The sequence below is a fragment of the Geotrypetes seraphini genome, chromosome 6, assembly GCF_902459505.1.
Source record: "Geotrypetes seraphini chromosome 6, aGeoSer1.1, whole genome shotgun sequence".
Classification (NCBI taxonomy): Eukaryota; Metazoa; Chordata; class Amphibia; order Gymnophiona; family Dermophiidae; genus Geotrypetes; species Geotrypetes seraphini.
In genome coordinates, this window is record NC_047089.1 from 199,988,832 (window position 1) to 200,001,854 (window position 13,023).

At 40.9% G+C, this 13,023-nt stretch overlaps 1 protein-coding gene across 3 annotated transcripts in view; it reads left to right on the forward strand.

The window, feature by feature from the left end:
- Positions 1-13,023, forward strand: part of DOCK5 (dedicator of cytokinesis 5) — a 271,412-nt gene that overhangs the window by 233,439 nt on the left and 24,950 nt on the right. For all 3 annotated transcript variants that reach the window (XM_033950084.1, XM_033950083.1, XM_033950082.1), the window contains 4 exons: positions 3,000-3,141; positions 3,598-3,679; positions 9,063-9,147; positions 12,393-12,479. In XM_033950084.1, coding sequence (XP_033805975.1) covers positions 3,000-3,141; positions 3,598-3,679; positions 9,063-9,147; positions 12,393-12,479 — 396 coding nt within the window. The remainder of the gene's footprint in view (positions 1-2,999; positions 3,142-3,597; positions 3,680-9,062; positions 9,148-12,392; positions 12,480-13,023) is intronic.

Genomic DNA, 13,023 nt, shown 5'->3' on the forward strand with positions numbered 1-13,023 from the left:
GTTAATCTGTACATGTGGCTAGCATTATTGATATGTATGCTACTGCGTTAGTACACGCTAACACCATTGACACATATTCCGTATCATCTCATCAGAACAGTCCAGACACTTGGGCTTATACTTCTCTATCAGCAGATGGACACAGAGAGCAACTAGTTTAGTGATGATCCTCTATAGGGTTTTGTGCATGGTTCACTCTCCCAGTATTTATCTGTCTCCAGCAAATGGCAGATGTTAATTTGGTCTTGGAGAATGGGATGTACAGTGTCAGCATCTATGAGACAAACTTGGTTCTTTTTATTACATAGAGCTTTTTGGACCCCTACACGTTTGCAAAAATTAGATAGTTCTAAGTCCAATAAATGCTGGCACTGTAATCTAGAACCAGGGACATTAGATCATTTATTATATCATTGTCCCTATATTAAAACTTTTTGGAATTCAATTTGGCCACAAATTAATAAATTGATGGAAAATCATATTGCAATATCATATGACACAATATTATTTGGAATGATGATGAGGAAAAAAAGTCAAATTTCACCAGAAAATAACAAGCTCTTATTAATTATGACAGGGGTTGCCATTCAACATATAACTAATAACTGGAAGAATTACAACAACCTAAATTATACATTTTGGTGGAATACAATATGTCATATATTCAAAATGGAAAGAACAATAGCAATACAAAGGGGGACATATACTAAATTTACAAAAATATGGGGGCCATTGGTAAAATACTGTAATGAATAAATAGTAGGATTTTTCTTCTTCTTCTCTTCTTTTAGAGATCTTTTTCATGACACACATAAAGGGGGGGTAAAGAAAATAATTTCTACATAATATGTTATAATATATTATACAATATGAAATATATGAATGAAAAGTAATAGAAGGGTGGGGGGAGGGAGAGGGGATAAATTTATTTAGAATATATTGTATTAGATATAAAAATGTTATTGAATATTCATCAATTGTATTTTAACATGTACATTTTATATAAAATTTGAAAATTAAAAATATTATATATTAAAGTAATAAAAGGGTGGGGGGAGGGTGAGGGGGAAAATCAAACTTAGATATATAATGTATTAGATATAAAAGTGATACTATGTATTTATCAATTGTATTTTAATATTTTGTACACTTTATGTAAAATTTGAAAATAAAAAAATAATGGAAAAAAAAAGATGTTAAGATACTGGATTTTTTAATTTTAGGGGGTAGGAGAATTCCCTAGGGTGATGATTCTTTTGGGTTACTTTCCCTTGTGGTAATTCTTTCCGAGCATGTGGGGAATTAGACTAGTCTGGATTTTGCCACCTTTGAGCCCAAGGAGTGGAAAATTTGGCTGACTGGTTCCTTTACCTTCACATTGTCTTTGTTCTTCTGGTTTCTGTCTTCCTAATACTGAGTTGAGATCAGGATCAAACAGGAGTGTGGTGTTTCATTATGGATAAGGAAACCTATATAAAAAAGTGAGTAATTGATTCTTGTCCCAAATAATTGGCTCCAGTCATGCTTCAGGGTTGCAGCAGGTCCTAAGGGTACCATAAGCACTGCAATGGGAACAATATTAAGGCAGGCCTAGCATGGACAAAACACAGCATGATCTGTGATCTCTGCTGCCCAAATTCTATCCCAAGCTTGATTGTGCTCGGGAGCCTCAAAACAGAATGGGGGTAGGCACTAGGGAAGTTCCTTTGAAGTCTAGGATTCTTTGACAGAGCATGCAGCTTCTCCATTAAAATCTTTTGAATATCTGACCTTGTGGCTTCATCTAGTGGCATAGTAAGAGGGGAGGGAGCGGTCCGCCCCAGGCGCTTTCTTAATGGGGGCACCAGCACCTGTCCTCCTCTCCACCCCTCCCCCCTCCTCCTTCCTGATCCTCCCTGCTGCATGCATGCACCTGCCCTTCCCTCATTAATTTTCCCGGCACAAGCAGTGTCACAAACATGCTGCCTGCATCGGTGTCGGCTCTCTTTGATGTCACTTCCGGGTCCCACACCTAGGAAGTGACATCAGAGGGAGAGCCGACACGATTTGGGCAGCAAGTTCGTAATGCTGCTCATGCCTGGAAAATTAATGAGGTACAGGGGAATGGAAGTGGGCACATGCACGGCAGGGGATGTCGGGAAGGAGCGGGAGGTAAAGAAGAGGGTGGGGGAGGGATGCCACTTTCCCAGATGCCTCTCACCCTTGCTACACCACTGGCTTTATCTGATGTGGTCGAAGACAAAACAAAACAAGGAGAACTGCAGTAACTTGTACAATGATACAGGCAAAGTTTATTAAAATAATTGCGGTTAAAAACAACACCTTAAAATTAAACCACGGGACCCAACACGGTCTGTGTTTCAGTACACGCCTTCTTCAGGGGTCCTAGTTTGGAAAGGAGTCAAATTGAACTGCAAAAGGCATGCTGAACGTCGAAGAGCAGCTTGTACGTGGGCTGTGGTTTAATTTTAAGGTGTTGTTTTTAACCGCAATTATTTTAATAAACTTTGTCTGTATCATTGTACAAGTTACTGCAGTTCTCCTTGCTTTGTTTTGTCTTCGACCCTTTTACTGCAGATTTTGTTGGTTCTTCCTTTTTTTGTTTATCTGATGTGGTGACAGTTAGGCCCAGTTGGCACTTCCTGATTGCCCATTTCAATCCTTGGTCTAGCTCCATCTGACATCACACCACTTTCCGGTATGGAGCTTCCTTACCTCCTTTTATGATTGAGATGGCCAATTGTTTTAATTTTAGTTAATTTTTTTCAAATGATATTTGCATCCCTTGCTGGTTAGTGAGATTGTAAAACATTCAGGGAAGTAATGTGGGAGTAAAATATGTAGACCCTGTCCTGGATAACATTTTAAGCCTGGTCTCTCAGTACAGTATATAATTAATTTAGAAAAATAACTTAAAACCGGTATCCCTCACATCCTCCATGATGTCACACTCTGGTTTCATCCTATATGTCACTAACTTCCCGTTTTCCTTGCTACAGAATAAGATCTTTATCTACCGTGGCAAGGAGTATGAACGAAGGGAAGACTTCAATCTGAAGCTGCTGACCCAGTTTCCAAATGCAGAGAAGATGACCAGCACCACCCCGCCGGGAGAGGAGGTGAAGGCTTCGCCCAAGCAATGTATCTTTAAACAGCTGCAACATCATCCCTCTATAAGTCACAGAGTATAACATTAAGAGGCAGCACCCTTCCCATCCCCAACTAGTGTTCCCTGGGTGGAAAGAATAGCCTGCATATACTTTAAGGTGGTTTTTCTTTGTCTTCTGAATATCATAGAATATTCTGAAGTTTACAGACTATCATTAATTTAGAGTCTTTCCCCTCCTCCTCCCTTCACTTCCCCAATGACTCAGCATTTTTTAATAATCATTTTATTGAGGGACAAAGTAGGTAGAAGATTAGCAAAGGGTACTGCACATTCAGCCAGTAAAAAGATCTCATGATAGTCCCACTCCATCCTTTTTTTGTGTGTTTTCACCACTCGCCCCTGCCCCAAAAGAACTACCATTTCGTCCCCTCTCTCATCTGTTTAACTGTTGGACTCAGTGTTTTTAATTCCTTAATATGGTTGTCCAGACATACAGTGTTTTACAGTAAAGCCTGTGATGAAAATGCCACGCCAGTACAAAGACAAGCCTGTTCCTGAACAAACCTTAAAGTAACCATTTGTTCTTCCTTTTCTTTTATGGGGTAAATTTTCAAATCTGTGCAGGTAAAAGCAGGGGGATGCGAGTAGAATGGCTCAGTCCACATGAGTGGATTTTGTTTCCTAAAAGTATAAACAGAGGGGGTCATTTTATAATGCATTTTCTTATTAAATGATGCTTTACACCCAGAAAAGGGCTATTATAAAATTGCATGACCAAATACATGCCTAAAAAATATTTGCATAGAAACAATGACCCTGATTCTATAAAAGGCACCTAGACTACTACTACTAATCACTCATATAGTGTTGAAAGGCATACACAGCGCTGTACATTTTGACATTTATAGATGGTCTCTGCTCAGAAGAGCTTAAAATCTAACTTGGACAAACAGACTAGGCACCTACTGAGGTTTTTTAAAAAAATTAGTTAATTAGTGCTGATAATACTCTTCAAGAAGCTGATTAAAATTAAAATCCTAGATATCATCATCGATCCAGAACTAAGCTTTCATAATCAAATTAGTGCCGTAGTCAAAAGTTGCTTTTGTAGGCTGTGGATAATAAGATCACTGGCCAATTTTCTTGACACATCTTTAAATTCTATAATTCACTCTCTGATAATAACAAAACTCGACTACTGCAATGCATTATATAAGAGAATCACACTTAAAGAATTAAGATGCCGTCAAATTATCCAAAATATCGCTATAAAAATTATCACCAAAAAGAGGAAATTCTTAGAGAATGCACACTGGCTGCCCATAAACCATAGAATAACATACAAAATAGCCCTACAAACTTTTAAAGTCCAAATCTCAAAAGCCCCTATATTTTTGGAAAGAATACTTATTCCCTATGCTCCCTCTAGAACACTAAGATCAGAGGATAAACATCTTCTCTCAGTTCCTTCTTTAATAATCATTAATACTCAGCGAAACACAATCTTCTCTGTGGCAGCCCCCCAAACATGGAATTCATTGCTGGTTTATTTGAGAGAAGAAACTAACTTAGATAAATTCAAAGCCAACCTAAAATGCTTTCTCCTTAAGCATGCATTTGAAACAAAAAAGACACAAGGCTATTAAATTAGATATGTCCTAACCTATTTGTTACTCTGCTTTATGTTCTCCTTTTTTTAATTATTGTAGTTCCTCCCACTGCCTTTATGTTTCTGCTAATGTCTATTTGTCCATGTCCAAGTTGTTTATTCCCCTATACATGTTGTCTGTCATTTCCTTTTTTTTAAATTTGTACATCGCATTGAATATGTGATAATGCGATATAATCAAAAAGTTTATTAAACTTGATTAAAAACAATTTTTAAAAAATGAATTAGCTGGTAGGTGCCTACCTCCTCACAGTAGGCATCTATGTACCTACCCAGAAAGCAGGCATGGTTAGGGGCATAGTTTGGGCATGAATTGAATTGGGCACTGGTAGCTTCTATGTTAAGCATCGGTATATTAGGCCAAGAAAAGCCTGGCTTAATATACTGGCACCTAACATTATGGCTCCAACCAGCGCCTGACGATTTAGGCACCACTAGACGCGGTTCTGCAAACAATACCTAACTTTGATTGACATGTGCTTTTTTCCCTTTCAAACAACATCCATAGGTTATAAAATAGAAAACTGTAAAGGCAATTCTAGAACAGGAGGCTTACATTTATGCATCACTTGCCAATATTCTGTACATTTATGCGCATATTTTCACAGGCAAGTGTGCGCTTAAGCACGCTAGTGACAGCAGAGCAAATTACTTAGAAACATAGAAACATAGAAATTGACGGCAGAAAAGGGCCATAGCCCATCGAGTCTGCCCATACCAATGACCCACTCCCTGATTCTTACTCCCCTATAGATCCCACATGAATATCCCATTTCTTCTTAAAATCTGACACGCTGTTGGCCTCAATCACCTGCTGAGGCAGCTCGTTCCAATGATCGACCACCCGTTCGGTGAAGAAGTACTTCCTAGCATCACCTTGAAATTTCCCTCCCCTGATTTTCAGCGAGTGTCCTCTGGTTACCGAGGGCCCTGTGAGACTGAAGATATCATCTTTCACCTCTATACGCCCCGTGATATATTTAAAGGTCTCAATCATGTCCCCCCTCTCTCTTCGCTCCTCCAGTGAGTACATCCGCAGTTTTTTTAACCTTTCGTCATACGTGAGATCCCTGAGCCCCAAGACCATCCTGGTAGTCATTCGCTGAACCGACTCAATTCTCAACACATCTTTCCGGTAGTGTGGTCTCCAGAATTGAACACAATACTCGAGATGAGGTCTCACCATGGATCTGTACAGTGGCATAATGACTTCAGGTTTTCTGCTGACAAAACCCCTACGGATGCAGCCCATCATTTGTCTTGCCTTGGACGAAGCCTTCTCTACTTGATTGGCAGCCTTCATATCATCGCTAATGATCACTCCTAAATCACGTTCCTGGACAAGGTTTCACCATTTAGTGTGTAAGTTCTGTGTGGATTTTTTTTGCCTAGGTGCATTACTTTACATTTTTTAGCATTGAAGCCTAGCTGCCAAGTTGATGACCACTGTTCCAGCTGTCGTAGGTCCTGCGTCATAAAGTCAGGCACACTGCTTTTGTGTACTATGTTGCATAGTTTGGCATCGTCGGCAAACAGTGATACCTTTCCCTTAAGCCCTTGGGTCAAATCTCCTATGAATAAATTGAATAGAATCGGCCCTAAGACGGAGCCCTGAGGTACTCCACTCATCACTACTGACGTTTCGGAGGGGGTACCATTTACCATTACCCTTTGAAGCCTACCATCTAGCCAATCCCTTACCCATGCAGTGAATGTATCTCCTAATCCCATCGATTTTAGTTTGTTCAACAGCCTGCGGTGTGGGACGCTATCAAAAACTTTGCTGAAGTCCAAATATATCACGTCTAGGGACTCCCCGGCGTCCAGATGACTGGTCACCCAGTCAAAGAAGTCAATCAGATTAGATTGGCAGGACCTTCCCCTGGTAAATCCGTGTTGATGTGGATCACGTAAATTTTCTTCATCTAGAATTTTGTCAAGTTTCTGTTTGATTAGTGTTTCCATGAGTTTGCACACTATGGATGTAAGACTCACAGGTCTGTAATTTTCTGTCTCTGTTCTGCAGCCCTTTTTGTGGAGTGGAATTACGTTAGCTGTTTTCCAGTCTAGGGGTACTTTTCCCGTGCGCATGGAAAGATTGAAGAGCACGGATAGTGGTTCAGCCAGAACTTCACTCAGCTCTCTGAGTACCCTGGGATGTAGATTGTCTGGTCCCATGGCTTTGTCTACTTTGAGTCTTGAAAGTTCGTGGTAGACGCTACTGGGTGTAAACTCGTAATCATGAAACAGGTTACATACACCATTACAGAGCCATTCTGTAAGCGTGTGTGTAAGTGCCATAGTGCATAGATACAGGGGAGGGGTGTTCACGGGCGGAGCTTGAGAGGGGCATGGATAGTATTGCCATTTACACACATCACTTATAGAGTACTGTAACTTATACATACCCTTGCTGCATGTAGATGCCTGTACCTAACATCAGGTCTATGGCAGGTGTAACTGCAGGACCTAAATTTTAGGCACCCTGGTATCTGGTTGCACTTGTATTTTATAAAGGAATCCAGGCACCCAGATGTTTATGGAATAGGCTTTTACTACACAGCATCGGGATGCCTAAAAGGAGGTACCCACTTATGGAATTACCCTTACGGTTATTGTTTTCCTTCCCTGAGGAATGCTTCCACGGTGCAGGTAGAAATGGCTCACAGGGCCAGATTCTATAAACGGCGCTGAGCGGCGCCTGGCTGTCAATCAAAAAAAAAAACAGTGCTGTTTATAGAATCACGCCTAGTGGCGCTTAAGCGGACATAGGCGCCACTCCATTAGGCCAGCTTTTCACTCACCTAATTTGGCGGCACCTATGTTGGACACCTGACAACACTTAAGTCAACCTCGTCCTTTCTCCGCCCATAACCATGCCAACTTTTAAACATGGGTGTCGTCAGGCATAGAAATTCTATAAATGGTACCTCCATTGCTAGGCATCCTAAGAGTTTGGCACCAAACTCTTAAATTGATTAATTGTTTCTTTTTGGTTGACTGAAAAACAGCATGCTCAATTAGCATGCCGATTAAGCCAATTTTTTTTTTAAATTGGGCATGGATCCCAAACTTAGGCATCGCTAGGCGGCTGCAATTAGGGCACCTAGCAGCGCCTAATGTAGCTGCTGTTTATAGAATTCTCCAGACATTGTTCCTGTGCATACATTTTACCCACAAGATAGGTGGGAAATTTTCAGATAACCAGTTGTTTGGGATGGAAGGTCCATGAGGGTTTCACAGTCTGTGATAACATTGCTACAGAAAACAATTTGTGGAATTTTCAGAAGAGCTTCAGGCCAGGCATTTTTTTTTTTTTTTAGTATAATATTTCTTTATTGAGCAAAATCAACAGCATACAGAACAAGAAGAGACAAAAACACCTCCGCACCTCGCAAAGAGGCTCTGATACAAGGCAAACAAGGAACACAAAAGCAATAATACAGGAAAACGCCGAGGTGAAAAGGTGAAAGAATGCCCAATACAGGATTTTACCATAACCCCCAACAACCCCCCTCTCCAAAACCCCAAGCCCCCCAAAATCACCCCCCCCCCAGACCCAAACCCAAACCCTTGTGGCTAGATGAGAAAACAAAAAGAAAAAGAAGAAGAAAAAATGTGGAACACGGAAAGAAAAGAAGAGATAAGAGAAATTAAAGCAGACGGCATAGTGTGGGAAATAGCACCCAACCCCTGTCAAGGACACCACAGCCCAAGATATTAGCAGTTCAGCAACATACTCCGCTCCCGATGCGGGAGAGACAACCAATACCCCTCCCACACATCCTGAAATTTGGTCCAGCGGCTTTCGTCGTATCTCCCCACCACCTTACGCTCCAGGAGCGCTAAGTCATAAAGGGATATATGCCACTGGGAGAAGGAGGGAGCATGGGGAGTCCGCCAGGAAACCAAAATGGCTTTCTTGGCCAAAAGGAGAGCCTTAAACACCAACATCCGCTGCCCTGCAGAACAATGGGAGAGAGCCGCCCCATCATAAAAGAGGACTATAGCAGGGGTGCATGCAGGCAACGAAGGAGAAAGAGAGGACAAAAAGGTCCAAACTTGCAGCCAGAAAGCCCGTATCCGGGGGCAATCCCAGAACATATGCCCAAGGGTAGCAGAACTCACAGGGCACTTGGGACAACAGGCATGAGAGGCCAGGCATATTTTAACGGGAGGAAGCCAAGTTCAGGTGGGTTTGGTTCTTTGTGTTAGCCTAAAACTGGTGACAAGTGCATCAAAATATCGAGCAGAAAAGTTAAATCTAGCTGTTACTATTATTAGTTATTACAGGGCCAATGAGGTGCAGCAGTTCCAGTATTCCCGGCCATTCAGGAAAGGAGTGAAAGATCCTGACAATGAGTTTGCCGTAAGTTCTCAGGTTTCTTCGTGCATCCCATCTCTGTAATGTCCATCCTAACTGACAGCTTTCCAAGAAAAGCTTGCTTTATAAGTGTTTAGCTAACTGCTTCCATTGTGTAAGTGTCTTAACCGAAGGAATGTAGTCCTGACTTGACTATATTAGAACTCTGTTTTATTCCAGATAGTAGGAGATCCTAATGTGTATGTGCTCATCAAGGGATCACCCCCAAATCAACAGTTGTGTCAACATGACTGTTTTGAAGGAAACTAAACTTACCTCCTGTTTTACTAATGTGCGCTAATCAAATTAGCGCACGCTAAACGCTAACGCATCCATAGACATTACATGTACGCGTTAGCATTTAGCATGCGCTAATCGGTTAGCGCACCTTAGTAAAAGAGGGCCTTAGTAAATTAGGGATCCACCATACTTCACTGTATTAATGCAAGTATTTACAGCAATATGGTTTAGCAGTTTTATTTAATCAGATATTTTTCTATTAGAATATATAATATAAAATAGCATTGAATCCTTGTTGAAACTTGTGGTATAAAAGAAAATATAAGGTAAGGTATGGTATGGTAAATTACCTTTTCTCTTCATTGTAGCCAGACCAGTCCAGAAGTGCGGGTTGTGTTTCTATCCAGCAGATGGAGACAAAGTACTGAACAATACAAGGTGCTCATGCAGCCACCAGTCTCCAGTATTCTCTATCATCAGTAGATGGTTGAGAAGTGCAATTAGGCCAAAAAGGAATGCACATAAGGGGACCTCAGAGTGTTGGAAGGTGAAAGGACCAGGAGCTTTCACTTAATTTGATTTATGGGTGCTCCTTTGTCTGAATTGTTTTCCCTCCATCCTCTCCCTCTTGACTGAGTGACAAGTAGTAGTACTTGTTGCTGGGCCATTGCCTGAGCACTCCTTCTGCCTTTGTGTGCAAGAAGTAACAAATCTTGAAAACGTTTGGAAAAAAAAAAGGTAAACAAAGAAGATCTAAGGTTGCAGTGGTCAGTCTAGGCAGGCAGTTTTTCTCTCAAGGAGACTGATGAGTTACCACCACATAAGGATGAAGTGGAGAGGATTATGCCAGAAAACACACTAGCATTGGCACAGGTGTTTTCTGCCATGTTTATATTGAAGCTTAGAGCATGAGCCTTGCAGAGCTGCAGGGGAAGGCCTACTCACCGTTTGCCTAGTTTGTACCCTCAACTCCCACAGTTAACAGAGGTTCTGGAAGTGGGGTTCTTGAAGATGATGTTCTTGGTTGCACACAGTTCTTTTTTCTTTTCATCTTAATCAACTGACCTTTCTTCTGTCCTTTAAGATGTTGATTTAACACCGAGATCTCTACCTTCTGGACCAGATATTGTAATGATACCTCAAGGTTATGAACCAATTTCAAAGTTTTACCTGGTCAAAGGAAGGTAAAGTGGTATCTTAACGATTCATTAGGGTGCTGGTTCAAGAAGGCCATCATAGCTAGCTATGGTGCTCGGGGACCCTAGAGGCCTGTAGGCTTAGGATGCACTCTGTAAATGCACAACCTTCTTCCTGGATTGAAAAACGCATCATTTTGCTAGAGAGGATTTGCTAAGCATTATTGTTTGGACATTTGGGTGAAACAGGGTGCAACATTTGGAATGGGCATTTTAAAGGCACACATCCATATCCCAGCTAGTTTTCAAAGAAGATTTGGTCTATCCCATGCATCTGGACTGGTCTCTCTAGAAAAAAGGAAAGAGTAATTATTTACCTGGTAAATTTCTTTCCTTGAGTCCAACCAGAGTAGTCCAGAACCCACCTGGAATAGATCTTAGCCCGTTCTTAATGTTTCTGTGTTACAATTGCTGTTGTTTTTATTGTTATGCTGCAGTTAAGTAAGGTTGTTTTTTATCTTGAGTCAAACTTGGGGACTCGCCTAAAGGGGCAGGAACCCAAACTAAGCACTCTGCAAAATTTCTACTAAGAGTGACAGCGCAGTGAAGAGGTTCCTAAGTTTGATTTGTCTGGGGAAGAATACTGGCGGCAAGTAGCTAGTCAAGCACCTTAAATACATTGACATCAACACTATGTTCTCCGCATCTACCTGCTATTAGGGTATATAACCCACATGTCTGGACTGGCATGGCTGAACTCAGGGAAAGGAAATTGCTAGCTAAGTAATTATACATGATTTAATATGGATATTGGGAAAGTTTCAGATTAACCTTCCTAGAAGGCAAAATCATCTGTTTACTCTAAAAACAGGTTGAGCACAGGCAGCGGAAGGGCAAACTTTCCCATGCTATCATGCTCTGGAGAGGCCACCATTTGGGGGGTGTCATATACTGCTGACTTAGACACCAGTACCAGGTATTATTGGCTCCAGATCTTTGCTCTTCTGACTCTTGGAGATTGTCACTGCTGCCAAGTTAATAGAAATAGAAGTTTCATTGCCCACCCTATTATCTGTTCTGTTTAAGTGAAGCATGTTGTTCACTAATATTTATCATTAGAGAGTTATCTCAGTGTTAATCCACTATATCACATTATCACCACTTGCAAGAAACACTACCAGGGTTTCTCTATCCCTGTCTTTCACAGCACCAGTTCATATCACACAGAAGACTCTATTCAAACTCCAGAGCAAAAGCTCATATCACAGAGAGATAAAAGGAAAAAGCAAACACAGATAAGGCAGAATTCTTTAAACTCTCCACTTTCTATTATTTCTTTTCTTTTCTCTTTCTCCAGCATGACCCTTCCTCAGTTCTCACATACTCTGCCCTCAGGAACTCCATCTGCCAGTGCCCCATGTGATCAAGTAACTGAAGAATACATAGGATTTGTAGTGTCCCAGTCCAGATTCAGCTGTGGAGAGTCTTTGCATATTTTTTCATGTTATGATGGTCCCATGGAGTCATTATTCACAATCTGACTATACATGGCCTTTATAGGCCATTACATGGTGAGAGGGTAATGGAGTCCTTATGCCCATGTAATCCTTGGCATCTATGCTGAAACTGCCAACATAGGTGCCAGCTTATGCCAAATGGTGGTTTCAGCAGCATAGATGTGCGTCCTCAAGGGACCAGACATAGATCAGTACCTCATTTGACAAAGGATGCCTAGCAGCTTTTAGTCACTATAAGTTTGAGCCAAATTTGAACTGGTGGCCTGGAAGATTAGGGGTTCTCAACTCTCCATTGACTCCCTTGAGCTGCTTAGTCTGACTAAAATGGAATCTCTGCATAATGTTATGTTCCTGACAGACAATGTGGATTGAGAGGGCAACCTATACCACTGCATACAAGTTCCCGGGAATCCTAAAGTGGTTTGAAGTCAAGAACTTTTCAACTGTAAGTCTTTCTCATGCAGCTTTGTTGCAAAAGGGTATTCCCTAAGATTGTTGGAAATTTGTGGGTAATTTTTATGAAGGAGAGCCACCTTCAGCATGTTTATTGGGGAGTACAGCAGGAACATGGCTTCTCCAGGAAACCACAATTGCTTTCTATTTTGAAAGACTTTACATATGACAAACCCTCCAGGTAACATGGAGATGACTATTTTGTTTTCTATGAAGCATATAATGCATTATTTCAGTATAAGCTCATGAAAATAAGAGTTTTGGCTTACTTTTTTTTAACACTCAAAACAAGCAATGCCAAGAAGAAGAAATTGTTTTCTAATGAGCTTACAGTGATGACATCACAACTAAATTTAATATAGTTCCCTCCATTTTAAATGGACAATATTGTGCAGTGTAACATTAACCTGGAATATGGAATTAATATGGAAATAATTTGATTGATTGCACTCTTGCTAATGCCATTCACCTATGATAATCTGATGTGAAAGCTGTGCTCCTTCAACTATACAGTGCTGTCTATTTTAATAGCGAAT